This window comes from Cetorhinus maximus, chromosome 21 (genome assembly GCF_964194155.1).
Source record: "Cetorhinus maximus chromosome 21, sCetMax3.hap1.1, whole genome shotgun sequence".
Taxonomy (NCBI): domain Eukaryota; kingdom Metazoa; phylum Chordata; class Chondrichthyes; order Lamniformes; family Cetorhinidae; genus Cetorhinus; species Cetorhinus maximus.
The window spans coordinates 92,994,478-93,007,069 of NC_135899.1; the positions used below are offsets into that span (position 1 = coordinate 92,994,478).

A 12,592-nucleotide genomic window follows, 5' to 3' on the forward strand; every position below is an offset into this window, starting at 1 on the left:
TCAAGGATTGCGTCACTTCCGCAGTGTCGGTAAAAATGGCGGCGGAGGGATTCGCTCGGAGACTGTGCGTTCTGCAGGTCGGTGTCGGTCATTCGCTGCTCTTCAGTGTAGAATTTCTCCACCCGGGGAGGAAATTACAACTTTAACAACGCAAAATCTGCCTGAAATCGACTGTTTAACCTGTTCTCTAAAAGCTTGGGGGGGTGTTGTAAGTTGGTTACCATGGTAATAACTCAGCCACCTGCAGTGATTTGTAAATTCAAATCCCGCCCCTTTGTGAGTTTTATTTTATTGGTTATGGCCGAGAGGCTTGTGGCTGTTTTCATGATTGAAGCTGAGGGGATTTTACTTTGCTTGAGGGCCGTTGAGTCCTGCGGAATTCTTGCCCCCAGGTGGAGGTCGGGCCGTTGAATATTTTTCAGGCCCAGTTACGGAGGTTGACATGGGAGCCAAAGGCCATTGGGGGAAGTGGAGGTGAGGCCACAGGTGGTAGTGGCACTTTGCAAAATTTTTATCACTTAAGAGGCCAGTGAGCAAAGTTCGGAAGATAAACTTTAGCAAAAACAATAACTGTAAATTTCAAAATAAAACTGAGGAATGAAAAGAACAACTTCCTGAGCAAAATAAAAAACGATGAGTAGTAATAGGGCGAGTGTACGTCAGTCCAGATCACTCACCCTCACACACCATCATGCATTCTCACCCACTCACAGTTGGTGAATACGAACCCTGACACTGGGAGTGAGCCAGACTTATGGACACAGTCTGTCTTTCCCCACCCCCCCCCCACCTCTATCCCTCCCCCCCCCCCCCCCCAAACACTCTATCCCTCCCACCCCCACACTCTATCCCTCCCCCCCCACTCCCTATCCCCCACTCCCTATCCCTCCCCCCCCATGCACTCTCTATCCCTTCCCCCCACACACTCTCTATCCCTCCCCCACTCTCTATCCCTCCCCCACTCTCTATCCCTCCCCCACTCTCTATCCCCCCCACTCTCTATTCTTCCCCCCCCACACACTCTATCTCCCCCCTTCTATCCCTCCCCCCCCACTCTCCCTCCCCCCTCACTCTCCCTTCCCCCCCACTCTCCCTCCCCCCCCACTCTCCCTCCCCCCCCACTCTCCCTCCCCCCCCACTCTCCCTCCCCCCCCACTCTCCCTCCCCCCCACTCTCCCTCCCCCCCCACTCTCCCTCCCCCCCCACTCTCCCTCCCCCCCCACTCTCCCCCCCCCACTCTCCCTCCCCCCCAACTCTCCCTCCCCCCCACTCTCCCTCCCCCCCCCCACTCTCCGTCCCCCCCCACTCTCTATCCCCACTCTCTATCCCTCCCTCCACCCCCCCTCCCTCCACCCCACCCCCTCCACACATTCTCTATCCCTCCCCCATTCCACTCTCTCACCCCGTCTCCAGTCACTCACTTTCTCAGATACCATTGGTCCCTGATCGCGCTGCCTCCTGCCTGGGCCCCGTTCTGGAAACTTGAGCTCCGCTCTGCCTGTCTCATGCCCCGCTCCCTGGTACCTTTGCTCCCTTGTCCACTAGTGAGCCTATCAGCAGCAAATGTGGGTGAGAAACAACCTTTGATTGGAGGGGCAACTCTATGCAGAATCTTCCATTCAAATATACCTGTTTGCCAACATTTTAAAAATAGCTGCATTCGACATTTTAAAAATAGCTGCATTCGCGGGCCTCATGCAGCTTGCAGGCCGTACGTTGGACAAGCCTTATTAATCTTGTTGATAAGTTGAACAATGAAATGATATTCTGCACTCACACTCAAGGTACTTTTTCCAATTGATGTAGCACCTTTCACATCCTCAGGATGTTCCAAAGTGCTTTGCAAGCGGTGAACATTGCTCTTTTGGAGGAAAATCCAGCAGCTAACTAGAGAATAAATGCTTTAAAATGGGTTTAAAGATTGTATCCATAAATGTGCGTAGCATTAAATCTACTATGCGATGTGTTGCGACCTTGGACTACCTAGCCAAGGTCAAAGCTGACCTGTTGTTTCTGCAGGAGTGTGCGATACCGCACCTCAGCTCCTACAGGCAATGGTCACGATGGTGGTCCCATGGGCCATCGATCTGGTCGGGCGGAAACGACTCTCGTTCCTCCGGCCTGGGTATTCTGCTGCGGGGAGGCAACTTCACCGTCTCCGAGGTTAAGGAGGTGGTGGGCAGGCGACTCCTCGTAGCAGACGTAATGTACAAGAACGCTCCACTCCGGTTAATTAACGTGTATGGCCAAGCATAAGGGGCTGAGCGGCTGGAGGTTTTTCAGCAGCTCCCACTGCTGCTGGCGACCTCCAGGCCGGTCATTCTGGGCGGTGACTTCAACTGCATCATCGATGCGGCTGGACGATCCGGCAGGGCCGGCAGCAGATTGGACGCTACGTCCAGATCCCTGATGGAAACAGTTAAGGATGCCAAGCTGCACGACGTCTTCAGCAACCCTGCAGACGGAGCGCAGCGTAGATACACCTGGTCGCGGCCAGACGGGTCCATTCGTTCCAGGATAGACTTCCTGTTTGTGTCCCGTGCATTCACAGTCAGATCCACCGACGTCAAGCCGGTGTTCTTCTCTGACCACTGCCTCCTACTGGCGGACTGCCACTTGGAGAAGGACCTGAGGGTGGGCAGGGGGGCATGGAAGCTAAATGTGCAACTGCTGACCCCAGAGAACATTGAGGAGCTCAAGAGGGATTACAAAGGTTGGAGAACCGTGAAACCCCTCTTTGAGTCCCTGACACACTGGTGGGAAGCGATCAAGGGAAGCATCAAGAGGTTTTTCATCCTCAAAGGCACCCAGAAAGCTAGAAAGGAACAGAGGGAAATGTCCCGACTCCAGAAAAAGATGCAGAATCTGCTCCGGCTGCAGTCGATGGGGGTCGATGTCAAGGAGGATCTCCAAGAGGTGAAGAGCCAGCAAGCCTCGCACTTTGCCTCGGAGGCCTCCAAGATCATCTTCCGTTCCAGAGTCCGCTCCGTGGAGCAGGATGAGACGTGCTCACGTTTCTTCTTCCAAAAGGTACACAGAGAGAGCTCTGTGATCAGCAGCCTGAAGGAAGAAGACGGCTCAGTAAAGTCATCACGGTCCGACATTCTGAGGATCAGCAAATCCTTTTACGCCGGATTGTATGACGTGAAGCCCACGGACAGCACGGCCTCCCAGTCCTTCCTGTCCTCTATCACGGAGGTCTTAGACGACAGTACGCGGGAGAGCCTGGACAAACCGCTAACTCCTGATGAACTGACTAAGGCCCTTGAGTCCTTCGAGAAGAGTAAAACTCCCGGAAGCGACGGCTTGCCGGCGGAGTTGTATTCGGCTCTGTGGGACTTGATCGGCCCAGACCTGCTAGGAGTGTACGAGAGTATGCTCCTGGCCGGTAGTATGTCAGAATCCATGAGGAAAGGCATCATCACCCTCATCTACAAGCACAAGGGGGAAAGGGAGGAAATTAGAAATTGGCGACCCATTTCACTGTTGAATGTGGACTATAAGATTCTGTCCAAGGTCATCGCCAATCGGGTCAAATCCGCTCTGGAATTGGTGATTCACCCTGACCAGACCTGCTCTGTGCCAGGCAGGAAGATCTCTGACAGCCTCGCGCTGCTCAGGGATACGATTGCCTATGTACAGGACAGGGGTGTGGATACCTGCCTCATCAGCTTGGATCAGGAGAAGGCCTTTGACAGAATATCGCACACCTACATGGGGGATGTGCTCTCCAAAATGGGGTTTGGGGAGGGAATTCGAAATTGGATCCAACTGCTCTACACTAACATCAGTAGCGCAGTCTCAATCAATGGGTGGGAAACAGATAGCTTTCCGATTAAATCTGGAGTCAGGCAGGGCTGTCCTCTCTCGCCTGTCCTTTTCGTGTGTTGCATAGAACCCTTTGCCGAGTCCATCAGGAAGGATCCGGGCATAAGAGGAGTGACGATCCCAGGCAGTGGAGGCACTCAGGTAAAAGCCTCCCTGTACATGGACGACGTCGCCGTCTTCTGCTCGGATCCGCTGTCGGTGCGCAGACTGATGCACATCTGCGACCAGTTCGAACTGGCCTCGGGAGCCAAGGTAAATCGTGGGAAGAGCGAGGCCATGTTCTTTGGGAACTGGGCTGACCGATCCTTTGTCTCCTTCACTGTCAGGGCTGACGGCCTGAAGGTGCTGGGGATATGGTTCGGAGGGACCGGGGCATGCGTTAGAAACTGGAAGGAGCGAGTGGCTATGGTGAAAAGGAAACTGGGCATGTGGGAGCGACGCTCCCTCTCCATTGCAGGTAAGAACCTGGTCATCAGGTGTGAGGTACTCTCGTTGTTGCTCTACGTGGCGCAGGTCTGGCCCATTCCAGACTCCTGCGCGATGGCGATCACTCGAGCCATCTTCCGCTTTATTTGGAGGTCGAAAATGGATCGTGTCCGCAGGGACGCGATGTACAAGCCTCTAGATAAAGGGGGAAAAAACGTGCCCAACGTCGCCCTCATACTGATGGCCACCTTTGTGTGTGGCTGCATCAAGCGGTGCGTAGACCCTCAGTACGCAAACACCAAGTGTCACTACGTGCTGAGGTTCTACCTGTCCCCGGTGTTGCGAAGGATGGGTCTGGCCACGCTGCCGCGGAACGCTCCAAGTAGTTGGACCGTGCCGTACCACCTGTCCCTGGTGGAAAAATTTATGCAGAAAAACACCTTTGACCACAAGTCCATCAGGCAGTGGTCAGCACGTAACGTCCTAGAGGCCCTGAGGGAAAAGGAGAGGGTGGACCCTGTGGGATGGTTCCCCGAGCAGACTGTCAAAGTCATTTGGCAGAATGCCTCATCGCCAGAACTTTCCAACAAGCACCAAGACGTAGCTTGGCTGGTGGTGAGAAAGGCCCTCCCCGTCAGATCCTTCCTACACGCTAGGAGGCTCACCCCCTCTGCACGTTGCCCTCGAGGTGGCTGTGGTGGGGAAGAGACCGTTGTTCACCTCCTTGTGGATTGTGCCTTTGCAAAGAAAGTCTGGAGAGAGATGCAGTGGTTGCTGTCGAGGTTCATCCCGAGCAGTTCTGTGACGCAGGACTCTGTGCTCTACGGGCTGTTCCCAGGGACACACACCGAGACAAACATCAACTGCAGCTGGAGGATCATCAACTCGGTGAAAGACGCGCTTTGGTCTGCCCGAAACTTGTTGGTCTTCCAGCACAAAGAGTTGTCCCCGACCGATTGTTGCAGACTGGCACAATCCAAAGTCCAGGACTACGTGCTGAGGGACGCACTAAAGCTTGGGGCAGCTGCCGCAAAGGCGCAATGGGGAAGGGTCGCTGTCTAAGACCTTTCTACCACAGCGCACCGAGAGACTGGGAACTGTTTAGAGCCCCTCGGGCTGTACAGATCAAAATGAAAGGCTGTAAATGATTGTAATATTGTTTGTACTGATGCACCTGGTGATACATTTTGTAAAAGTTTAACCTGGATTGTACCCTTGTAATGTTTTTGAAATGGTTTGGAATGTGATTGAAGATATTTTATGAATAAAGTATATTTTTACAAAAAAAAAGCTAACTAGTGGACAGCAATGTCACTAATAGCAGTGTCATAAATGACCAATTAAGCTCTTTGGTGGCACTGGTTGAAGGCTGAATGTTGTTCAGAACAGTGGATGAATTCCACGCTCTGGGATCTTTCATGTCCACTTCGAAAGGGCAGATGGGATCTTGTCATGTCTCAGTCGGAAGGCTGCACTGCACTGAAGTGTCAAGCCGAGACTTTATCCCAGGATTGTACCTTGAACCTACAGTCTACCAGCTCCTAACTGACTGTTAACCCTTAGCAAAGTGGATGTTTGCATATTTATGTTCAGAGCTGTTTTTGACATTGATTCCCTGTAATAAAAACTACTCCGGAGCAAAGAAACTCTTTGTGTGTCACTATCGAAAGGAAGAATAAACACATCTATCATTACAATGAATTCCATTGTGCGTTTCTTTATTTTAGATTTCCTACACAAGCCCTTGAAAGATTGCTGCCAACATTTAATTAAAATTTGTTTAAATTTAGGGGCCTGATAGTGAAATATTTTCTTTTTGAGAGTTGTATAATAGCTCAGCGGCCAATTGCTTAAAAAGTGAACATTTTTTCTTAAAGCCAATATGTACTGAATTGCTGTCAAAATTTCTGTTATAATCACATCTCTTGGATGATTTGGTAGGAAGCATTAGTTAGCGATGCTGAGTTATTTTAAAAGTATTGAACAATAGTGCTATTAAGTTCCGAAGAAGAGTCATTTTGGGCTGAAACATTAACTCTGTTTCTCTCTCCACAGATGCTGCCAGACCTGCTGAGTTTTTCTAGCACTTTCTGTTTTTATTTCAGATCCCCAGCATCTGCTTTTATCTTAGTCTTACAGTCGTCTCGCTTTGAACTGGTGCTGGCGAATGGCAGTTAATGCCCAGTATAAGTGTCGAGTTTTGTAGACACTCTTATGATGATATAGTGCCTGGGATTTTGTTTATTGTAGCAATATTCCTTCACATATAATCCTCTCTGCTATATACATTTGTCTTTTAAACTATTTCACCACTGCCCCCTTTTCTTCTAGGCTTATGTTAGAGGTTATTTGGTGAGAAAAAAGTTCCAACGTTTGCGTCAAGACTATGAAAGTATTGTAAAAGAAATTGAGGGAAGTGTGGACTTTTTGGAATGGGATGGCAAGGAGCTACTGAGACCCACATTTAAGAACCAGGTATGTTTCACTGGACAGCAGAGTATGTTTATTTCTCTATGACTGTCTTTTGGAACACTTTGTCCGTAACACTGTCTAATGTAAATTTTAAGAAACAAAACCAATCATTTGAATCGTCCAGGAAAAACTCCCCACAAACATAAATACTGGAGCTAGAGCCTTTCCACAGACTAATTCAGGATTCTGATCCTTGCTCTGAATAGTAATGAACCTTTGAATGAAGTTAACTCTATACTTAATATCAGATAGTCTTTGCGATGTTAAATGAGTACAAGGCCTATAGTTTAACAGCAAAAAAACACATACTTTTAACTTATCGATATCTGTATCCCAGCACCTACATAGAAACAGCATAAAACATGAACCTAAAAGCACCTCTGTTTTTGGGGAGATAATTTCCATTTCTAAATTCTATTTTCCTATTCCTCCCCTGCCCACCACAGTAGTACCACAACTCCAGAGACACCCACCCAGCAATGCTAAACCTCATGATCTTTCCCTTTTCAATGCCTGTGAAATACCAGGCAGTATCTCCAGCGTAGTATATGTTACTGTACAATGTTCTTTTAAAAAGATAAAGATTGAGTGCTTAAATAAAGAAACATATAATAATGCCATTGATTTACACTTTGGGAATTTGTTTTTCCTTCCCACAACCCTCCACCCCGAAACATACTTCAAAATCCTATAACACCAAATACAGAGCTTGACTTATTCAGTAAATATAAATCAGTGCTGTGGATGCATTGTGTTACATGGAGTAACATCTCTGTTTTTAAACATCACAACTCAGGCATCTCTAAGCAGTGTTTGACGGAATCCTATTTCCTGCCTGTCATGCCACATATCGAGTGTCACATCTTTTGATTAGCTTGACTTTTATTTTCTAAAAAGAGCAGTACAGAGTTCTGATTTGCCAGTTTAAAACATAATCACTCCTCCAAGAGCCCCAACTCTTTTAATTTCTGGACCAGGGATTGCAGCCAACTGGTAATGGGGTTTGAACATGAGAAGGAAAAGAAAGAACTTACATTTATATAGTACCTTTTGTGACCTGGAGATATCCTAAATCCTAACCAGTTCATTATTTTTGAAACGCAATCAATTATATAGGCATAAGAGTACATCAAAAGTGTGTGTTTGTGTGTCTTTCTCTCTTTCTATGCTACTGGAGGATCGCTGCCTCGTTGGTGTTGTCCTTCCCATTAGATCTTATACTGAGAGGCTGCCTGCCTTCTTGGGTGGCTGTAAAAGATTCCTTTGCACTTTTTACACAAGAGCAAGTTATTTCACCTAGTATCCTGGATAACACCTATTCCTTAATCATCATCACAGCCTCTCCAGTTCTCTATCTCTTTGCTGTTTGTTAGACTGGCTATGCACAAGTTGTGTTCCTTGCATGACAATGATGGCTACACTAATAAAAAGTTAATTGGCTGTGATTTGCTTTGGGACATCCTAAGCTTGTGAATGGGGCTCAAATAAATATAAGAGCAAAAAACTGCGGATGCTGGAAATCCAAAACAAAAACAAAACGTTAATTGTGCTCCTCTCCACAGATGCTGCCAGACCTGCTGAGTTTTTCCAGGTATTTTTGTTTTTGTCTCAGATAAATATACATTTTCTTTCCTCCTTTCCTCTTAGTGACTTTCTGACCTAACTAGAAAGGATTGTGAGTGCTACCACAGTTATCCACTATTGTCTTCTCTGGTCACCTATTTGACTGCTGTAAGAACTGCTTTTGTTTCTTTCAGCTGACACCTATCGCTGTTCACCTGAGAACAGTTTTCCTTTAAGTCTGTAGAAATATTTTTGTTTGAATCTGTTCATCCTCCTGCATGACCATTTAGCCATTTTGGCTTTCTTTTATCATGTACCTGTGTTTCAACTCTAGGGGCAGTTGAAACTGCACAATGTTTACACAGGATTATTTTAAAGGTATTCCATTTTTCATTTTTAGGGTTGCCCAATCAACCTCATTCGAATCCCCTGCCATAATTACTAAGCAAAGCCCTCTTCACATCTGTTCCTGAAGTGAATTCTACCTGCTGTTTGCATATTGAGGTCCTCCTCCTACTGTCATGATGCTTTTTCTATTCAAACTAATGTTGCCTACCCCTTTTAACATCTTAACCTATTTAGCGCGTAGCTTATCAAGCCTTTGTAATTGCTAACATCAGAGCCTTGCAGCTGGATTCATGCCTTTAGTTCTCCATGTTGCTTATATTATTTCCACCATTGGAATTAATCTTTTTTAATTGGCCCGTTGCCCTTTAGATTTTCCACTTGTTGCTTCCCTTGCCTCAGCTAATCTACCATTTTCGTTTCACTTTTATGGAACGCCCCAAATACACTACTTCAAACTTTTTGCCCTATTCTCCCCTGCTGTGCTATGCCACCTGTTTCAAGAATTTCTTTAGCCATTTTCCAATCTTCATTTTAAATCTCCCACTGCTCTGTTCCTCTTTCGTGCCAAAATAAGGGTTGTAACTTAATAGTTTTTCAATCATAGTTATTGATTTTATTTTACAAGCACTTAAACAGTGTCTTATGTGTTTGAGTATCATTTTAATGTTCTTAGTTTCAAGACCAAGGATGGACTTGACATCCTTCCCAAAGCTATTGCTGTTAGCATGTAATTCCCAGTGTATGTACAGTGCCAAGGCTGCCCCATTGTGCATCAGTAGGCGTTCAGTTCAAGAACTTGTTTTGTCTTTTGTCCAATTATAGCAGGAGTTTGCTTTTCCAAATTATTTCAAAACCAGCTGGAGCATGAATGTTAGAGCCTTTTTATGGGGTAAATTTTCCTGTCTCACTGATTGACTAATCACTAAGCAATTTTGTTTACTAAACAGCTTGATTAGAAAGGTAAATTGAGAAGGATTATTCTAGCATTTCTTGCTTTACACAGAATTTGATAACCATGATTATTCCTCATTTATGCAGCTGTGGTAACTCCAAAGTCAAAAGTAAACAATTCTCCAAAACCACTTGCATTATTTTTTCTGGGCACAATCGCTGATGATTGCACAATGTTCAGTCACAGTTGTATCTCCTCAGATAAATGAAGCAATATGGGCCCACATGCAACAAGACCTGGACAGCATTCAGACATGGGCTGATGTGGCGCGAATGTTACTTTAAGAATTAGCAATAACCAAGCTTTGTTTTCTACAAAGCCTCAATCAAGAATTTGGTTTGACGGGATTGTTTTCTCCTTTGACAGAATGCAAAAATAAAAGGAGTGAATGGTGTAATGAAAATGAAAACACCTGAAACACTTTGTCCTGAACGTGAAAAAAATGGAATTTGTCTGTTATTTGAGGATGATGAACCAGAAAAAGATTATTGTGAGAGCCAGACATTCTCCACCACAGGAAATATTCCTACAGTGTCTGAGCAGCTGGAAGTTCCTGGCACCCCAATTGTAGTTCCTGCTTCATTTGATCAGGCACCTGATAAGACTGAATGTGTTATTCAACCTTTAGAATTGGAAAAGGCATCCTCTGCAAGTGATGAGAGGAAAGATTCTGATATCACAATGAATTTTACTGATGTAACGTCAGTCTGGAATAGCACAGTACTGGAGATTTCATCCAATGTCACCAGTACAGGTAAAGTGCAAAATGCATTGAGTGATGTGCTAAAGCGAAAACTAAACTTGAAGGAAATGTATTTGTTTTTATAATGCAGCAATGGTTGGAAAATGTTTTGAAATATTCAGTGCTGTAGATACCTGGAATAGACTTTTAGTTTTGATTATAGATTTTAAAACACTAGAATTATTCACAGAAACGTTAGATGCTGCAGTGGGTGACAATGGGTTTCTATAGAAAAAAGGATAAAATGTTTCTCCTCTCTTCCACCGGCACTTCTTTTTGAATGTGTTCGCATTTGGATCTGATCAGTTGCACTTCTGGGAAACCATTTTGACCCATCTGTGTATCACAGATTCGACTGCACTTGTCATGGCTTAAAAAAAGCTTTTAAAAATTAATGCATATTTTTTCTTAAAATAGGGGTAAAACTTGTACAACTGCTCCTCTAAACCACTTCCCTTTTTAAGACCCATAAAAAATTATTGGTTTGTGAATTGCAATTAAATGTAAGAATTAGCCAGTGAAAATGTACATGCTCAGGAATGTTGATATTTGAATTTTGCAGAGAATTTGTGTAAATTACAAAGGAAAGAGATGCCAACAACACTAGAAGAGCTACAGAAATACAGAAGTAGCCTCGCAATGGAACTCTTGTGGCTGCAACAGGCCATTGCCAGTCGTAAAAATGTAAGTAATAAGTTGCTGTGACTGAGAGAGCGCATTTAATCAAAAAGCTGTGTATCTGAGATAGTTTGTCCTCATGCTACAACCGTATAAACAATTGTGTGTGTATGTGTGAGAGAGAGATTTTACTTGCTCACAGTGATGCTGTTATTTTATTTTAACAGTATTTGATACTGAAGCAACGATTGGGAACCCCAGAATGATGATGCGGTTTCAGAATTGGTGGCACTGTGTGAACTATAAGAAGCAGATCTGAACTAGCCATGGAACAGTTCTTCATGATGTTAGTTGGCAATGAAGTGGATGTAAGAGGAATGATATTACAGATCGGCTCTGTGTTTGTGGTGAATGCAATGAAGCGGCACCTGCTGGAAAACGTTTCTAGAAAGCATGAGGTTAAAAGAATATTAATAATATTAACTTAATGCATTCCTTGAAACAATACTTCAGTTTGTATGTTCCAGAGTACAGCTCTCTAATGGTTCTGTTAAACATTTAGCCCTGTTTTGTTTACTGAAGAAAAAAATAATCCTTTCAAATTTAGCGTGGCAGGTTATTTACTTGTGGCTGGTTTCCTGGCCACAAGTGGTCCAGAGCAACTTACACTGATCTTGGCGTCCAGCCAAGATGCTGCTAACCAGTTCCATCACTCATCAATTTGTCTGGATGTGCTTTAGCTACTCTGGCTTGCTGTAGAAAGGAAATACCTGCTGCTCGCTTGAGTTATCTTTTTTCTGTTATCCCAAGAGCTTTATCTTGGCCAAACAAGATGTGGTGCTTCAGGATTAATGTTACAAAAGAAACTAATTTGGTTGCATAGGAGGCACATTTAAGGGTGAATATGCTATAGAAGACAAGACAATTAATGCCCATAATTTCTTTTTGCAAGTTCCTGATTTCACTCTGGTAATGAAATGCATGGAACATAAGTCAGGTACTTCCCTAAGGTAATAGCGAAATGGTACATTTATTTGTGCTTAAGTCTCTACATCGTAAAGAAGGAAAGTGAACATGAGCCTTTTTTGACTATTCCTTAAACAATGCCCATGAATTAAATCATGCACTTTTGTGATATAATGTATTCAGTTTGAAATAATGTCTAATGGTTTCTGATGTTGCAGTTGAGATATTGCAATCTGCTACAAACCTCTAACGTAGAAGTATTTCTGAATTGTGCACTTACTGTGCATTAGGAAAGTTCACAAAACAGGTATATATTTGCACTAAATTTAAAGTTTTCTTTTCTCTTCACACTACTCACCTCGGTTATTTTTGAAGTGTACCAAAAACTTCCATTTTCACAGCTTATCTTTCAAAACAAAATAAAAATGAAATATAAACCTGGATCACAGCATTTTGTTAAATTTCAGACATGGAATTTACTTCACAATCCTCAAACTATGGTGGCTGTTGGTAACCCAGCTGCTCAGTTGTATTCAATTAAAATTTTAGTTGCAATTCCAGCAGCCCTAGCACAATATTTAGCTTCCTACCATTGCATCTGTGCCAGTCTTCTTATTGAACTTGTTTGTACAGCCCATAAAAATGTTGCCTAACCATTACAGCTGGTTGCAAGTTGC

The 12,592-nt window shown here is 44.7% G+C and overlaps 1 protein-coding gene across 1 annotated transcript; it reads left to right on the forward strand.

Annotated features, from left to right (window-relative positions):
* Positions 1-35: 35 nt before the first annotated feature.
* Positions 36-12,257, forward strand: iqcc (IQ motif containing C). Its single transcript, XM_078566078.1, has 5 exons — positions 36-77; positions 6,586-6,729; positions 9,956-10,343; positions 10,894-11,015; positions 11,177-12,257. Exons 1-5 carry the CDS (start codon positions 36-38, stop codon positions 11,213-11,215), a joined length of 735 nt encoding a protein of 244 aa, XP_078422204.1. The 3' UTR covers positions 11,216-12,257.
* Positions 12,258-12,592: the final 335 nt, after the last annotated feature.

Excerpts from the sequence above, each read along its gene's own strand:
- iqcc (XM_078566078.1), top strand. The coding sequence starts at position 36 with ATGGCGGCGGAGGGATTCGCTCGGAGACTGTGCGTTCTGCAG. Across the intron at positions 6,730-9,955 it reads GACCCACATTTAAGAACCAG|AATGCAAAAATAAAAGGAGT; the intron begins GTATGTTTCACT and ends CTCCTTTGACAG. Across the intron at positions 10,344-10,893 it reads ATCCAATGTCACCAGTACAG|AGAATTTGTGTAAATTACAA; the intron begins GTAAAGTGCAAA and ends TGAATTTTGCAG.